Below are 16,144 nucleotides of genomic sequence, written 5' to 3'. Positions count from 1 at the left end.
GTATTTGTGCTGGAAGGAGGGGGGGGGGATTTGTGCTAGTAGGGATGATTGGGGGTTATTTGTGCTGGAAGGAGGGGGGGGGGATGTGCTAGTAGTGATGATTGGGGGTTATTTGTGCTGGAAGGAGGGGGGGGAATGTGCTAGTAGATGATTGGGGGATATCTGTGCTGGAAGAAGGGGGGATGATTTGTGCTAGTAGGGATGATTGGTGGGGGGGGGGATTTGTGCTGGAAGGAGGGGGGATTTGTGCTAGTAGGGATGATTGGGGGTTATTTGTGCTGGAAGGAGGGGAGGGATTTGTGCTAGTAGGGATGATTGGGGGGGGGATTTGTGCTGGGAGGAGGGGGGATTTGTGCTAGTAGGGATGATTGGGGGTTATTTGTGCTGGAAGGAGGGGAGGGATTTGTGCTAGTAGGGATGATTGGGGGGGGATTTGTGCTGGAAGGAGGGGGGGATTTGTGCTAGTAGGGATGATTGGGGGGGGGGGGGATTTGTGCTGGAAGGAGGGGGGGGATTTGTGCTAGTAGGGATGATTGGGGGGGGGGATTTGTGCTGGAAGGAGGGGGGGGATTTGTGCTAGTAGGGATGATTGGGGGTTATTTGTGCTGGAAGGAGGGGGGGGATTTGTGCTAGTAGGGATGATTGGGGGGGGGGGGATTTGTGCTGGAAGGAGGGGGGGGATTTGTGCTAGTAGGGATGATTGGGGGGGGGGGGATTTGTGCTAGTAGGGATGATTGGGGGTTATTTGTGCTGGAAGGAGGGGAGGGATTTGTGCTAGTAGGGATGATTGGGGGGGGATTTGTGCTAGTAGGGATGATTGGGGGTTATTTGTGCTGGAAGGAGGGGGGGGAATGTGCTAGTAGTGATGATTGGGGGATATCTGTGCTGGAAGAAGGGGGGATGATTTGTGCTAGTAGGGATGATTGGGGGGTATTTGTGCTGGAAGAGAGATTTGAGTGCCGAGGGGCAAGGATTTGTGCTGGGGGGGTGATTTCATACATCTTGGTGGAGGGGGGCATTTGGCATGTTTGCCCTGGACTCTGGATGACCTTGTCCCGGCAATGAATGAGATATATACAGTATATGTGTGTGAGATGACGGGGATTGTTCTCTTCTCCCAGCAGGTCCAGTCTGGCCAGTGTGATATGCAGAAGTCGTGCCCGGCGGGGCCCAGTGCCAGGCCTCGTATCATCACCAAGTTTGCAGAGGTTGGTGACGGTTGGTGGTGTGTATTGAGGATCCTCAGTCATATCTTTGTGTTGGGGCAGAGATGCCAATTGCTGGAGGTTGTCAAGGACGCGTCTGTGCAGAGATTGTCCCTGGAGGCGCTGCGCAGAGATTGTCCCCGGAGGCGCTGCGCAGAGATTGTCCCCGGAGGCGCTGCGCAGAGATTGTCCCCGGAGGCGCTGCGCAGAGATTGTCCCCGGAGGCGCTGCGCAGAGATTGTCCCCGGAGGCGCTGCGCAGAGATTGTCCCCGGAGGCGCTGCGCAGAGATTGTCCCCGGAGGTGCTGCGCAGAGATTGTCCCCGGAGGTGCTGTGCAGAGATTGTCCCCGGAGGCGCTCCACGGCGACGCTACCCCCCCCCCCCCCTCCCACCAGAGGACGCAGCACGCCGTCTCCTGGATACGGATATCACCAAGAATCTCTCCCAACTCTCTTCTGCGGAGATTCCTGAGAGGTTACAAGTCAGGGCAGGCAGGAGGAAAGACAACTGCAGATCGCACCTCGTGTGCCGCTCGCCCTTCCCCGCCAAACTCAGAACCATTGTCAGCTCTGTACTGGGAGATACAGAAAAAAGCCTTGAAAAAGTATTCACACCCCTTGAAATTTCCACATTTTCTCATGTTACAACCAAAAATGTATTTTATTGGGATTTTATGTGATAGACGACACAAAGTGGCCATAATTGTGAAGTGGAAGGAAAATGATAAATGATACAAATAAATCTGTGAAAAGTGTGGCTGCATTTGTATTCACCCCCTTTACTCTGATACCCCTAACTAAAATCTATACCAGGGGTTGCAAACTACGGCCCTCCAACTGTTGCAGAACTACACATCCCATGAGGCATTGTAAAACTCTGACTTTCACAGACAGTACTAGGCATGATGGGAATTGTAGTTCCTGAACAACTTCAGAAGTCACCTAATTAGTAAATAGAGTCCACCTGTGTGTAATGTAATCTCAGTATAAATACAGCTGTTCTGTGAAGCCCTCAGAGGTTTGTTAGAGAATCTTAGTGAACAAACAGCATCATGAAGGAAAATGAACACCCCCAGACAGGTCAGGGATAAAGTTGTGGAGAAGTGTAAAGCAGGGTTAGGTTATAAAAAAAATCTCCCAAGCTTTGACCATCTCACGGAGCGCTGATCAATCCATCATGGGAAAATGGAAAGAGTATGGCACAACTGCAACCCTACCAAGACATGGCCGTCCACCTAAACTGACCGGCCGGGCCTCTACCAAGACATGGCCGTAACCCTAAACTGACCGGTCGGGCCCCTACCAAGACATGGCCGTCCACCTAAACTGACCGTCCGGGCCACTACCAAGACATGGCCGTCCACCTAAACTGACCGTCCGGGCCCCTACCAAGACATGGCCGTCCACCTAAACTGACCGTCCGGGCCCCTACCAAGACATGGCCGTCCACCTAAAATGACCGGCCAGGCAAGGAGAGCATTCATCAGAGAAGCAGCCAAGAGGCCCATGGGAACTCTGGAGGAGCTGCAGAGATCCACAGCTCAGGTGGGAGAATCTGTCCACAGGACAACTATTAGTCGTGCGCTCCACAAATCTGCCCTTTATGGAAGAGTGAGAAGAAGAAAGCCATTGGTGGAAGAAACCCATAAGAAGTCCTGTTTTCAGTTTGGGAGAAGCCATGTGGGGGAGGAGCAAACATGTGGGGGGAGGAGCTCTGCTCAGAGGAGACCAAAATTCAACCAAAACGCTATGTGTGGGGGGAAAACTAACACTGCACATCACCCTGAACACACCATCCCCACTGTGAAACATGGTGGTGGCAGCATCATGGTGTGGGGATGGTTTTCTTCAGGATGGATGGAGCCAATACAGGGCAATCTTAGAAGAAAAGACTTGAGACTGGGGGGAGGGTCACCTTCCAGCAGGACAACGACCCGAAACATCCAGCCAGAGCTACAATGGAATGGTTTCATGTGTTAGAATGGCCCAGTCACAGTCCAGACCTAAATCACATTGAGAATCTGTGGCAAGACTTGAAAATTGCTGTTCACAGACGCTCTCCATCCAATCTGACAGAGATGAGATATTCTGCAGAGAAGAATGGGCAGAAATGTCCTCTCTAGATGTGCAAAGCTGGTAGAGACATCCCCAAAAAGACTCCCAGCTGTAATTGCAGGGAAAGGCGGAGCTACAAAGTATTGACTCCGGGGGGTGAATACAAATGCAGCCACACTTTTCACAGCACGTTCTCTTTTTTCTGCACTGGAACTGAGCGCATTGCTGAGATCCCGCCCATTGGAACCCATATAATCTCCATGCGTTTTTGACGCAGAAAGAACCTGCACTGGATCGCTTCTGGTGTGAACCGGCCCTTAAGCCCCGTACACACGCACAGATCGTCGTCATACAAACGTCGGCGGACGAAAGATCTGCCGATTGTATGCGTGTTAATATGGTGCCTCTGACAGCTGTCTGCACACAATCCGCGGACAAGAGTCTTTCTTGCAAACATGAAAATTTTTGTCTGCGGACACCAGAACGGACGATTGTTCGCCTGTCAGTACAGAAATCAGCCGACAGACCGCAGATTTGCAAGACTGGGCATGCTCAGAAAATAAAAAACACAGGGAAAGTTAACCATTACATGACATCAATTCTGCAGTCAGCTGAAGTCTGCGGACAAAATTCTTGTGCTGTCCTTGTGCTGTCTTTGCACTTTTCAACAGACACCGACATCCCGGGGAGAAAAGACGAACATTTGTATGACGACGATCTGTGCGTGTGTACGGGGCTTAAGACTGTAGCAGAATGAGGACTGAAGAAATCCGCGTTATAGAACAAAACCCGGCCTCAGCGCTCCAATCAGCTTCTATGGACTTTACAGCCGACCACACAGCTCACAATCAGATTGTAAGATCGTCTTTAGCTCCAACATCCTCCATGTAGTGGGAGGGGCCTAGTTGTACACAAATGGAATAGATGGATCGGGCCCTCGTATTACATTGTTTTGGTAAATCTAAAATCTGGCTAGGCGGTGTGTATGTATGTGCTCCCCCCTGGGGGGGGCGGCCAATCTGCCCCCTGCTGTGATGGGCAGTCAGTGTCTCCATGCAGAAGTGGACGGTCCCTTTAAATATATGGAAGTGTAAGGCAATGTGTCTATGAGGGAGGAATCCAGTCTGATTTCTGGAGATTTTCTGGCTGAACAAAAACCACAAGAAAGAAAAAAGGAAACCAATGTAGTGATGTCAGCAGACAGACCTGACTACCGAGAATTTGTGTGGGATATAAAAAGGAGGGGGGGTCACCTTATTCCTGGTAATGAGGGGGCTGAAATCACAGTCTAGGAGTGTTCAAAGTGTAGATCAGGAGGGGGGAACTGTGTTGGAATTTGTAGGAATTGGGGTCTCAGTGCTGGTATGGGATGGGAACCCCGGGAGGAGATTGCAGGGCACATATTTGGGGGGTTGCAGTGCAGAATAGAAGGGGTTCACAATGCAGATAGGAAGGCGGTGGGGTCTGTATTGGAATTTATATTCCATTGCAGGAATTGGGGTCTCAGTGCTGGTATGGGAACCCCGGGGAGGAGATTGCGGGGTACATATTTGGGGGTTGCAATGCAGAATAGAAGGGGTTCACAATGCAGATAGGAAGGTGGTGGGGGTCTGTATTGGAATTTATATTCCATTGCAGGAATTGGGGTCTCAGTGCTGGTATGGACACCTCAGAGAGGAGGAAGTTGCAGTGCAAATATTGGGGGGGGGGGGGTTCTCAGTGTTGGTAGAGGGTGTCAGGTAAAGTTCCTGGGTTTTGTACAGGTGAGGGTGACCCCACATTACTGAGCTCCTCCTTTCACTGACCTCTCACCGTCTCTCTCTATCAGTATGTCGGCTCGTTCCCGGTGAAGGAAGCGGACTCCAGGAGAAGAGTTTGGATTATAGAAGAGCAGATGCGGTTCCTTAAGGTCAGTGAAATGCCTGCGGTTCTCTCCTCGTTGTTCTACTCACTGTCTACTGGCACTGCGTGTTGTGAAATGGTATAAATGTAGGTCCATGATCACCACAGCAAGGGGTAAGTCAGCAGACCACAGGCAGCGAGGGGTCCGGCACAACATAATGTCTAGGAGACACCCACTACCAAGCCCGAGCAGTTCTCAGATGACGGAGCCATTGCTGCCCTTCACACATTATGAAGTCTTCGTCAGACATCTGTGTACACCCCCTTTTTAGAACAAGAATGTTCAACCAGAGTACTGCTGCTTTCCAATACCCTCTTGCAGGTGATCCTCTCTCAGGGCACAGAATCTAGATACCAGCTGGTCTTCACCAGAGCTTCTGATGGTGGAGATGGGCCAGAAACCCTTGTAGTCCCCAGAAATCTTTACTGAAACTGGCACCAGGTTGTGGCCCTTGGGATTGCCCCACTGGTGGTAGCGAGTAAAGGATTGCTACAGTGCAGAGTCAGGAGACCAGAGTGCGGTCAGGATAAAGCAACTCTGAAAGTTGTGAAAGGGGTTTTGCAAGTACTATTGGAAGTCCTAGAAGAGATTCTGCTAATACCATTGGTAGTACTGGCAAGGATGCTGGAAGTTCTGGAAGGGATTCTGCAAGTACCACTGTAAGTCCTGGAAGAGATCCTGCGAGTACAATTGGAAGTCCTGGAAGAGATCCTGCGAGTACCATTGGAAGTCCTGGAAGAGATCCTGCAAGTACCATTGAAAGTCCTGGAAGACATTCTGCATTTACCAATGGAAGTCCTAGATAAGATTCTCTGTGTAATATTGGAAGTCCTGGAAGAAATTCTGTATGTTCCATTGGAAGTCCTGGAAGAGATCATGCATGTTCCATTGGAAGTCCTGGAAGAGATTCTGTGAATATCATTGGAAGTACTGGCATGGATCCTAGAAGTTCTAGAAGGGATTCTGTGAGTACCACTGGAAGTCCTGGAAGAGATTCTGTGAATACCATTGGAAGTGCTGGCATGGATCCTGGAAGTTCTGGAAGGGATTCTGTGAGTACATTTAGAAGTACTGGCATGGATCCTGGAAGAGATTCTGTGAGTACCATTGGAGGTCCTGGAAAAGATTCTGTGAGTACCATTGGAAGTCCTGAAAGAGATTCTGCGAGTACATTTGGAAGTAATGGCATGGATCCTGGAAGAGATTCTGTAAGTACCATTGGAGGTCCTGGAAAAGATTCTGTAAGTACCATTGGAGGTCCTGGAAAAGATTCTGTGAGTACCATTGGAAGTCCTGAAAGAGATTCTGCGAGTACATTTGGAAGTAATGGCATGGATCCTGGAAGAGATTCTGTAAGTACCATTGGAGGTCCTGGAAAAGATTCTGTGAGTACCTTTGGAAGTATTGGCATTGATCCTGCAAGTTCTGGAAGGGATTCTGCGAGTACATTTGGAAGTACTGGCATGGATCCTGGAAGAGATGCTGTGAGTATCACTGGAAGTCCTGGAAGAGATTCTGCAAGTACCATTGGAAACTGGCAGGCATTCTGGAAGTCCTGGCATGGATTATGGAAGGGTCATAACATCCTGTGTTTGGCAGACGATGGGCCAAAAGGACATTGTTCAATGGTCTGACCATACAGTCTTGAGATCCGATGTTTAAATAACCGATCAATGCCTGGCAAAGCTTCACACTTGGCATGATGGTTCCCCTTGGCTTTGTGTAGTAAGGATACAAATGACTGCTTACCCAGCTCTAGTGGTTTAAAAAGGAGCAAAATCAGATGTCAAATCATACAGAGCTCTGGGGTAGGTTGGTGATGGAGAACTCTGTCTAGTTCTGTGCAATCCTATTACCCCAACACTGGTCTGCGCCCGCATTCTCCACCACTTCCCGAAAGGATCTCCAAATCTTTCACAAAGATCACTGATAATAAGTTGCATTCGTTTATACCCAAATTCCCATCAAAATTAAGACCCCTCCTTACCCCTCACGTCTCCATCAAATAGTATTTTACACTCTAGATTACTGTCCAATAATCTTCCCCACAATGGGCAAAGCACACAGAGTCACAAAATTACCCCCCCCCCCCCTCCTTACACACCCACAGTCCATTCACCTGCTTTAGTCTAGTGAAATCCCCAGTACTTCAGTAATGTGACTCTCTCAGACAATCACCAGGCCTGAGTACTGTCACATGGGATGGAGGGACCTTAGCCCTGTGTAGGCTCTGACCTGAACAACATGAAGCTTACGTGAGAGTTTTAACTTTCCTTAGGTGGGACAGTGATTGGAAGTCATGGGGGGGGGGGGGGGGTAATATTGAAGTGTTCTGTAGCTTTGCCATATAGGATGGAGATATATTAAGTGTTCAGCCAGCTCCAGCTAATGAGGTTCTGTACATTTCTGCTATTAATGCTGCACTCTGCTTCTACAGGACTGCCCCCGGCGCAGGGCCGTCATCCTGAAGTTCTGCCTCCAGGGAGTGAAGATGTACGATGCTGAGGGAGAGGTAATTATTATTTGGTCACCTCTGTGCACACCATGCTGTCACCTCTCTGTGCCCCCTGTGACGTCACCTCTCTGTGCCCCCTGTGACGTCACCTCTCTGTGCCCCCTGTGATGTCACCTCTCTGTGCCCCCCGTGACGTCATCTCTCTGTGGCCCCCCCGTGACATCACCTCTCTGTGCCCCCCGTGACGTCACCTCTCTGTGCCCCCCGTGATGTCACCTCTCTGTGCCCCCCGTGATGTCACCTCTCTGTGTAGCCCGATGTTACATCTCTGTGCTTCCAGTGATGTCACCTCTCTGTGGCCCCCCGTGACATCACCCCTCTGTGCCCCACCATGACATAACCTCTTGGTGTAACCCATGACGTCCCCCTGTGTGCCCCCATGACGTCCCTCCTCTGTGTGCTCCCAGGACGTCCACCCTCTGTGTGCCCCCATGACGTCCACCCTCTGTGCCCCCCATGACATCCCTCCTCTGTGTGCCCCCATGACGTCCCCCCTGTGTGCCCCCATGACTTCCCCCCTCTGTGTGCCCCAATGATGTGCTATTCACACGGAACACAGCACCCCCTCTTTCTGTCATGTCATTTATAGATCATAAAAACTCTGTGTCCTGGTAATGCACATCGAGCCCAACACCGTACGAAGTGTGTGTAAAGGCCGGACACACCCTGCAGAGTATCTCCACTCCAATAACTCCACATTTACAAGAAAATACGCCCATGGCTGCCAACATACTTCCCGCTCATCTTCATGGAATAGCCGAGCATAACCGTCAGCCCCCCCTCCCCCGCTCTGATTACAGACAGAACTTTTTTTGGGGTCTATATTTAATTATGACACCATTGTCCTCCCTCTATACAGACCCTGCTTATGGCACATGCCGTCCGACGCATTCAATACACAACCTGCAGGCCTGAGGACCGACAGTTCGCCTTTGTGTCACGCAACCCACACAGGCCAGCCAATCAGCTCTTCTGCCACCTGTTTGTGGGCGAACAGCCCAGCGAGGTAAGTGCTCAAGAGACGATGTGAAGGGTGCAGAATACCGGATATATCGGGAATAGTCTTCCGAGAAAGTGCTATGTACTATGACCCGGTATATGGGACAGGCAGAGAGTGCTATGTACTATGACCCGGTATATGGGACAGGCAGAGAGAGCTATGTACTATGACCCGGTATATGGGACAGGCAGAGAGAGCTATGTACTATGACCCGGTATATGGGACAGGCAGAGAGTGCTATGTACTATGACCCGGTATATGGGACAGGCAGAGAGTGCTATGTACTATGACCCGGTATATGGGACAGGTAGAGAGTGCTATGTACTATGACCCGGTATATGGGACAGGCAGAGAGTGCTATGTACTATGACCCGGTATATGGGACAGGCAGAGAGAGCTATGTACTATGACCCGGTATATGGGACAGGCAGAGAGAGCTATGTACTATGACCCGGTATATGGGACAGGCAGAGAGTGCTATGTACTATGACCCGGTATATGGGACAGGCAGAGAGTGCTATGTACTATGACCCGGTATATGGGACAGGTAGAGAGTGCTATGTACTATGACCCGGTATATGGGACAGGCAGAGAGTGCTATGTACTATGACCCGGTATATGGGACAGGCAGAGAGTGCTATGTACTATGACCCGGTATATGGGACAGTTAGAGAGTGCTATGTACTATGACCCGGTATATGGGACAGGCAGAGAGTGCTATGTACTATGACCCGGTATGTGGGACAGGTAGAGAGTGCTATGTACTATGACCCGGTATATGGGACAGGCAGAGAGAGTGCTATGTACTATGACCCGGTATATGGGACAGGCAGAGAGTGCTATGTACTATGACCCGGTATATGGGACAGGCAGAGAGTGCTATGTACTATGACCCGGTATATGGGACAGGCAGAGAGTGCTATGTACTATGACCCGGTATGTGGGACAGGTAGAGAGTGCTATGTACTATGACCCGGTATATGGGACAGGCAGAGAGAGTGCTATGTACTATGACCCGGTATATGGGACAGGCAGAGAGTGCTATGTACTATGACCCGGTATATGGGACAGGTAGAGAGCACTATGTACTATGACCCGGTATGGTGGACACAGAGGTCTATGTATCTGATTGCTGTTAAACACAAGATCAATAGTAAATGGTAATTTTTTGTCTTCTCTTTAGGCTCAGGTGTTGAATCTGCTGTTATGTCGCTCCTTCCAGCTCCAATATTTATATTTGCACCCCGAGGTGGAGGACATGAAGGCCTCAGCCTGTGCGGCTCCCAAGAAGCAGAGGAAAGGATTCGGAGGTGGAGTCATAAGGGAGCCGCTCGACCCCGAACAAGTCACCCCCAATGTCAATGCTTTGGTGTCTTTCAGGCGGCTTCCGGGGGCCGGGGAGGACGACGTCTCCAGCAGCCATGTAACTTTCCTTCCATGTACATTATTATCCTTATATCCACCCCCGTGTACATTATATCCACCCCCATGTACATTATATCCTTATATCCACCCCCGTGTACATTATATCCTTATATACACCCCGTGTACATTATATCCACCCGTGTACATTATATCCTTATATCCACCCCCATGTACATTATATCCACCCCCGTGTACATTATATCCTTATATCCACCCCCGTGTACATTATATCCTTATATCCTCCCCGTGTACATTATATCCTTATATCCACCCCCCGTGTACATTATATCCTTATATCCACCCCCTGTGTACATTATATCCTTATATCCACCCCCCATGTACATTATATCCATCCCCCATATGTGTATATAAGGTAGTGCGCTAATTCAGGTGTGAGATAAAGTGAATATAAATAATTGCATACAAAAATGATCAATAAATATAAATGCAGTGTGTAGATCAATCAGTGAATATATCTAATCTCCTAGTTGTAAAAATAGTATATCAAAGTCTATAACAGAAAAGCACCATCAATCAAAAATCATGAAGAAAATAAATAAATAAATAAAATTAAAAAATTATTATAAAAATAAATTTAATTTTTTTTTTTCTTTTAATAATAATTTTTTTATTTTTTCTTCATGATTTTTGATTGATGGTGCTTTTCTGTTATTATATCTGTTGATTGCCATGAATACCTGTTTCCCTACATTATGTATAATGACTCAGAGTGTTCTGTCTTCTTCAGAGTGAGATGTCAGAGGGAACAAACATCCCCCGGAGCTCCTCATCTGACACTCCCTACTGCTCCCCCACACTCGTCCGCAAGAAGGCCATCCGCAGCAAAGTCATTCGATGTGGAGCATACCGCTGTCCCAACTACGAGTCCCAGCTCCGGGGAGGGATCAGACCAGAGAACACCGGTATGTACCATGTGATCAGTCCATACAGAGGGAGACATAGCTTCTCTGTATATAGCACCAACCTATTCCACAGCGCTGTACACAAACGCACCTCAGGAGCTTATACTCTAATGTCCCCCCACAGTCACACACTATTATACATTTATATACTATGGCTCTGACATATACCGCACTGCTGTACAGAGATCACTGAGCCAGTCACATCAGTCTCTGTACCAGAAGGAGCTTACACTCTAATGCAGGGGTCTTCAAACTATGGCCCTCCAGTTGTTCAGGAACTACAATTCCCATCATGCCTGGTCATGTCTGTGAATGTCAGAGTATTACAATGCCTCATGGGATGTGTAGTTCCGCAACAGCTGGAGGACCGTAGTTTGAGGATCCCTGCTCTAATGTCTCTGAAGACTTTGTACAGAGGAGCTGAAAACTTCATGCTTGTGAATGGTTGGATTGGACGGCCCTTTGTGGTTGGCTCGGGTGTGCGTCAGGGGTGTCCTTTGAGTCTTCTGCTATACGCATTCACAATCAATACCTTTATCAGGAGATTAGAGTGTGGACCATTGTGGGGGGTACCTTTGGGCATTCCTGGTGAGCCCCCTTTGAGGGTTGTGGCCTATGCTGATGATGTGTGTTTTCATCTCTGGGACAGAGGAGGCGGAGGAGGTGGTCTCGGTGATGGAGCAGTATGCTGAGGCATCTGGCTCAAAGATCAATCAGGATAAGAGTGACGTTTTCTGGATGGGAGAGGAAGGCGATCGCTTTGAGCTTCCGGACACCTTCCCTCAGCCTCAGCAGGAAATTAAAGTTTTAGGCATCAAATTTGGTCCCGGCGATTATGGCCTTGCAAATTGGGAAAGCAGGCTACAAGATGCAGATGCCAAGGTTGCCAGCTGGAAGGAATGGAAACGCTCTTATAGGGAAAGGATTGACCTGATTAAAACTTACCTGATCCCGGTATTTCTGTGTGTCAGCTTTGTCTGTGTTTTGCCAGTGTCTCTCTATGCAAGGATCTACAGCTGTTATTTTCCAGATGTTATGGGGGAACAAATTGAAGCTCATTAAGAGGTCTGAAACCGATCTTCCCAGGCGGATGGGTAGCTTAGGTATGGTCAACCCGGTGGTATTTTTTTCTCTGATGTTTTTGAAACATAATTTTGGTAACATGCTGGCAGAGGATCCACTTGGGTGGGTTGGTATTTTTCAGTCCTGGTTTAGGCCTTTTCTGCAAAGTTGGGAGAATGGTGGGCCAGTGAAAGGTCTGAGGGTCCGACATGGTGGGCTCCTGGCTTACGTTGTCCCGTGCCTGAAAATGCTTTGGCAGTGGCGAGTGATGGCGGAGAAAATTAAGTCTCTTCCTAGGAAGGCCCTGAGAAGAGGGTTGCTGAATCTGCCTTTAGAGAGCCACTGGCCTTTGAGGGATTGCCCAGGCCCTGTTATGAGGGAGGGTCTGCATTTTATTAATCTGGAGAGAATCCCTTTTAAGTTTTGAGATTTGGCCTGACTCTCATTCCAAGAGTGGAGTGTGGAGGAGACAATGAACCATTTCTTGCTTCAGTGCCCCTTCAATATAGAAGTCTATAAGCGGGTGGGTTGGGCTCTGGGTATCCCTTTCCTTTCCCGCTTGAGTTATGCGGAATGGTCGTATGGGTCTTTTGAGACACATCGGGATTTTGATTGAGACACTTTTTCTAGTTAGCTTAGTAGTCCGTTACTTCACGTGGAATGCACAGTGTCAGGTTTCCACTCGGAAAAAAGTCCTTCCTGTCGAGGTGGTGGTGCACAACATTCAGGGTGAGGTTAGGAAGATTCAGGGTCTTGAGAAGGACAGGTGGTGGCCGGGAGCCTGGACAAAGGCGTGGAGGAATGTCAGGTCCCCGTAGCTGCTGTCTGTCCCCTCCCCCACAGTCACACACTATTATACATGTATATAGCTCTGACATATACCACAGCGCTGTACACAGAGTACTGTATGAAGGCCAGATGTTACAGATCGGTTTCTGTTCTGTAGGTAGGACCAATCACAGTCCATTTGAGTTGTCGGAGAAGCCGGACGTCTTGGTGGACACGGTGTGGTTCTGCACGGGGATTGCCAGGTAGAAGTTGTTATGCATGCAGTCATTATGGTGATAAAGAGAACCTGTCTCCTGAGAGTCATTCACCTACCCAAGCTGTGACTCCTAACCAGCGCCGCAGACGGCACTCGCCTGGGGCGGAGCTAGTTGCCGGGCAGACAAATCTCAGTGTGAAATACTGCCTATGACTGCTTCATCCCAGCAGTGTCCCTGCCAGACGAGGGCCCTGACAGGTATTTGCTGCCATGGCAGGTTCTCTTTATGGCCAGTTTTCCGACCTCTTTTATCACTCTTTAACTCTTTATTAGTAGAATAGTTGGACCCACTAGATGCCACTACAAATGTGGCTAAGCCCCCCCCCCCCCCAAATGCAGCTAGCATATACTGTAGTGAGGTAGATGCCAGCTTTGCTCTGTTGCAGGGACTCGAGCCTCAGCCTGCTGAAGGAGGACCGTATGGGGGCCTTCCTGCTCCGCCCGGACCCAGGCTGCTCCGGACACTTCACTCTGTACATGAGCACCCAGTGCGGGGTCATCCCCTACAAGATCTATGCCAACCAGAAGGCCAAGTACTGCTTCGAGGTAAGAGGGGGGAGGGGGGAGCATTTCTGTATGAGCCCTGTGTTACAACTCTGGAGCTGGGAGTCAGATCTGATTACACATACACATTATTTCCCAGCTCCTGAGTGTTGCCTTATCTGCTCTGAGGACAATTCTGGAGCTGGGATCTGATAACACACACCATCTCCCAGCTCCTAAGTGTTTCTGTATGTGCTATGGGTGAGGACAACTCTGGAGCTGGGGATCAGAGCTGGGATCTGATAACACACACTGTCTCCCAGCTCCTAAGTGTAGCTGTATGAGAGGAGAACTCTGGAGCTGGGTGACAGAACTGGAATCTGATAGGAGCTGGGAGACAGTGTGTGCAGAGTGTATTCCTTAGGGGAATGGAGGACATCAGCTATGAGGAAAGACTACAAGCACTGAACTTATTCTCTCTGGAGAAGAGACGATTGAGGGGGGATATGATATCAATGTACAAATACTGTACTGGCGACCCTAGCATAAGGAACAAACTTTTCAGAGAAAGGGAATACAATAAGACACGTGGCCACTCACTAAAACTAGAGGAAAGGCGGTTTAACCTTAAAATACGCAGGGGGTTCTTCACTGTCAGAGCGGTAAGGATGTGGAATTCTCTTCCACAAGCAGTGGTATCAGCAGGGAGCATCGATAGTTTCAAAAAACTATTAGATGGGCACCTTAAAGACCACAACATATAGGGGTATACAATGTACAACATACAGGGGGGTATACAATGTACAACATACAGGGGGGTATACAATGTACAACATACAGGGGGGTATACAATGTACAACATACAGGGGGGTATACAATGTACAACATACGGGGGGTATACAATGTACAACATACAGGGGGTATACAATGTACAACATACAGGGGAATACAATGTACAACATACAGGGGGGTATACAATGTACAACATACAGGGGTATACAATGTACAACATACAGGGGTATACAATGTACGGTTAACAGCAAACACACACACACATCATAGGTTGAACTGGATGGACTGATGTCTTTTTTCAACCTCACAAACTATGTAACTATAGCTATATGCGAGGAGAACTCTGGAGCTGGGAGACAGAGCTGGGATCTGATAGGAGCTGGGAGTCAGTGTGTGTTGAGTGTAGCTGTATGTGAGGAGAACTCTGTAGCTGAGAGACAGACCTGGGATCTGATAGGAGCTGGGAGTCAGTGTGTGCTGAGTGTAGCTGTATGTGAGGAGAACTCTGGAGCTGGGAGACAGAGCTGGGATCTAATAGGAGCTGGGAGACAGTGTGTGCTGAGTGTAGCTGTATGTGAGGAGAACTCTGGAGCTGGGAGACAGAGCTGGGGTCTGATACCATACATAACATTATGAGGATATGTCTAACCCCAGACCTCTCTCTCTCTCTCCCCAGCACCTCCCCCAGGAGTTCCCCAGCCTGGCAGCCCTGGTGGAGCACCACGCCGGAGCGGAGGGCAGCCTCTTCTTCCAGCTGGCACATGGCAGAGTGAATCCATGCTATGAGGCGGAGGACCCCCAACACAGCCCGCCCTGCCGCCAGCACAGCCTGCCCTCCCCCCTAGAGGCAGAGGACCCCCAACCCAGCCTGCCCTCCCCCCTAGAGGCGGAGGACCCCCAACCCAGCCTGCCCTCCCCCCTAGAGGCGGAGGACCCCCAACCCAGCCTGCCCTCCCCCCTAGAGGCGGAGGACCCCCAACCCAGCCTGCCTTCCCCCCTAGAGGCAGCAGATGCCGGGCAGAGGCCAGCACAGGAGGAGGTCAGCCAGAGGCAGAAGGAAGGATCACCCACACAGCCATCTATACACCTTACAATCTGATTGGACATTTCATTTACCAGCAACTATGAAAGGACCTGCTGAAAAATGGCATGCAGTCTGAGCAGGCCCTCGAATTACACCTGTGCTGGGACAATGTGGTGTATACTGTATGTATATAGGTGTAGTATATCTGTACATGTAGCGCTTTATTACACTTCATTTTCTATACACTGGATGTGATCTACTGAATATCCGCTGTTTTTTTGTCATCGTTTTTCATCCATCTTTCATCCTTTTTATATCCGTTTTTTTTTAACGGATGAAAAAACTGAATATTTCCTCTCAAATACTTACTGTAATTTTCCTTTCCTGATGGACTCCATGGCAGCCTACGTGTGGGTTAACCCCGCCTCCTCTCCAAGGTTATAGGACCCCCCTCCCATAAATTTCAGCCTTTGGATCAAAACCGTGTTCTACATCTTAGCCAAATCCAAGACCAGAGGGTGGGAACTCCGGCTGCCATATAGTCCTTCAGGAAAGGAATATTACGGTAAGTATTTGATAGGAAATTTTCTGTTTTCCTGACAGACTCCATGGCGGTCTACGTGTGGGAAATAACTAGACAACGCCACACGGGTGGGAATGCTTGAACAAAGAAAATTTTAATTCACACTGTCAACCGACAAAATAGTCAGAC

General features: G+C 49.2%; 1 protein-coding gene across 1 annotated transcript; it reads left to right on the top strand.

Annotated features, from left to right (window-relative positions):
• Window positions 1–1,124: 1,124 nt before the first annotated feature.
• SH2D5 (SH2 domain containing 5) lies at window positions 1,125–15,507 on the top strand (the record flags this gene model as incomplete). The annotated part of the gene is made up of 9 exons (XM_082274813.1): window positions 1,125–1,208; window positions 5,089–5,169; window positions 7,601–7,675; window positions 8,538–8,684; window positions 9,862–10,101; window positions 10,852–11,026; window positions 13,035–13,119; window positions 13,520–13,679; window positions 15,085–15,507. Exons 1-9 carry the CDS (start codon window positions 1,146–1,148, stop codon window positions 15,505–15,507), a joined length of 1,449 nt encoding a protein of 482 aa, XP_082130939.1. The 5' UTR covers window positions 1,125–1,145.
• Window positions 15,508–16,144: the final 637 nt, after the last annotated feature.

This window comes from Pelophylax lessonae (genome assembly GCF_965119305.1).
Source record: "Pelophylax lessonae genome assembly, chromosome: 12".
Lineage (NCBI taxonomy): Eukaryota > Metazoa > Chordata > Amphibia > Anura > Ranidae > Pelophylax > Pelophylax lessonae.
The sequence above is the reverse complement of the archived record's forward strand: the minus strand, read 5'-3'. Positions and strand labels throughout refer to the sequence as shown.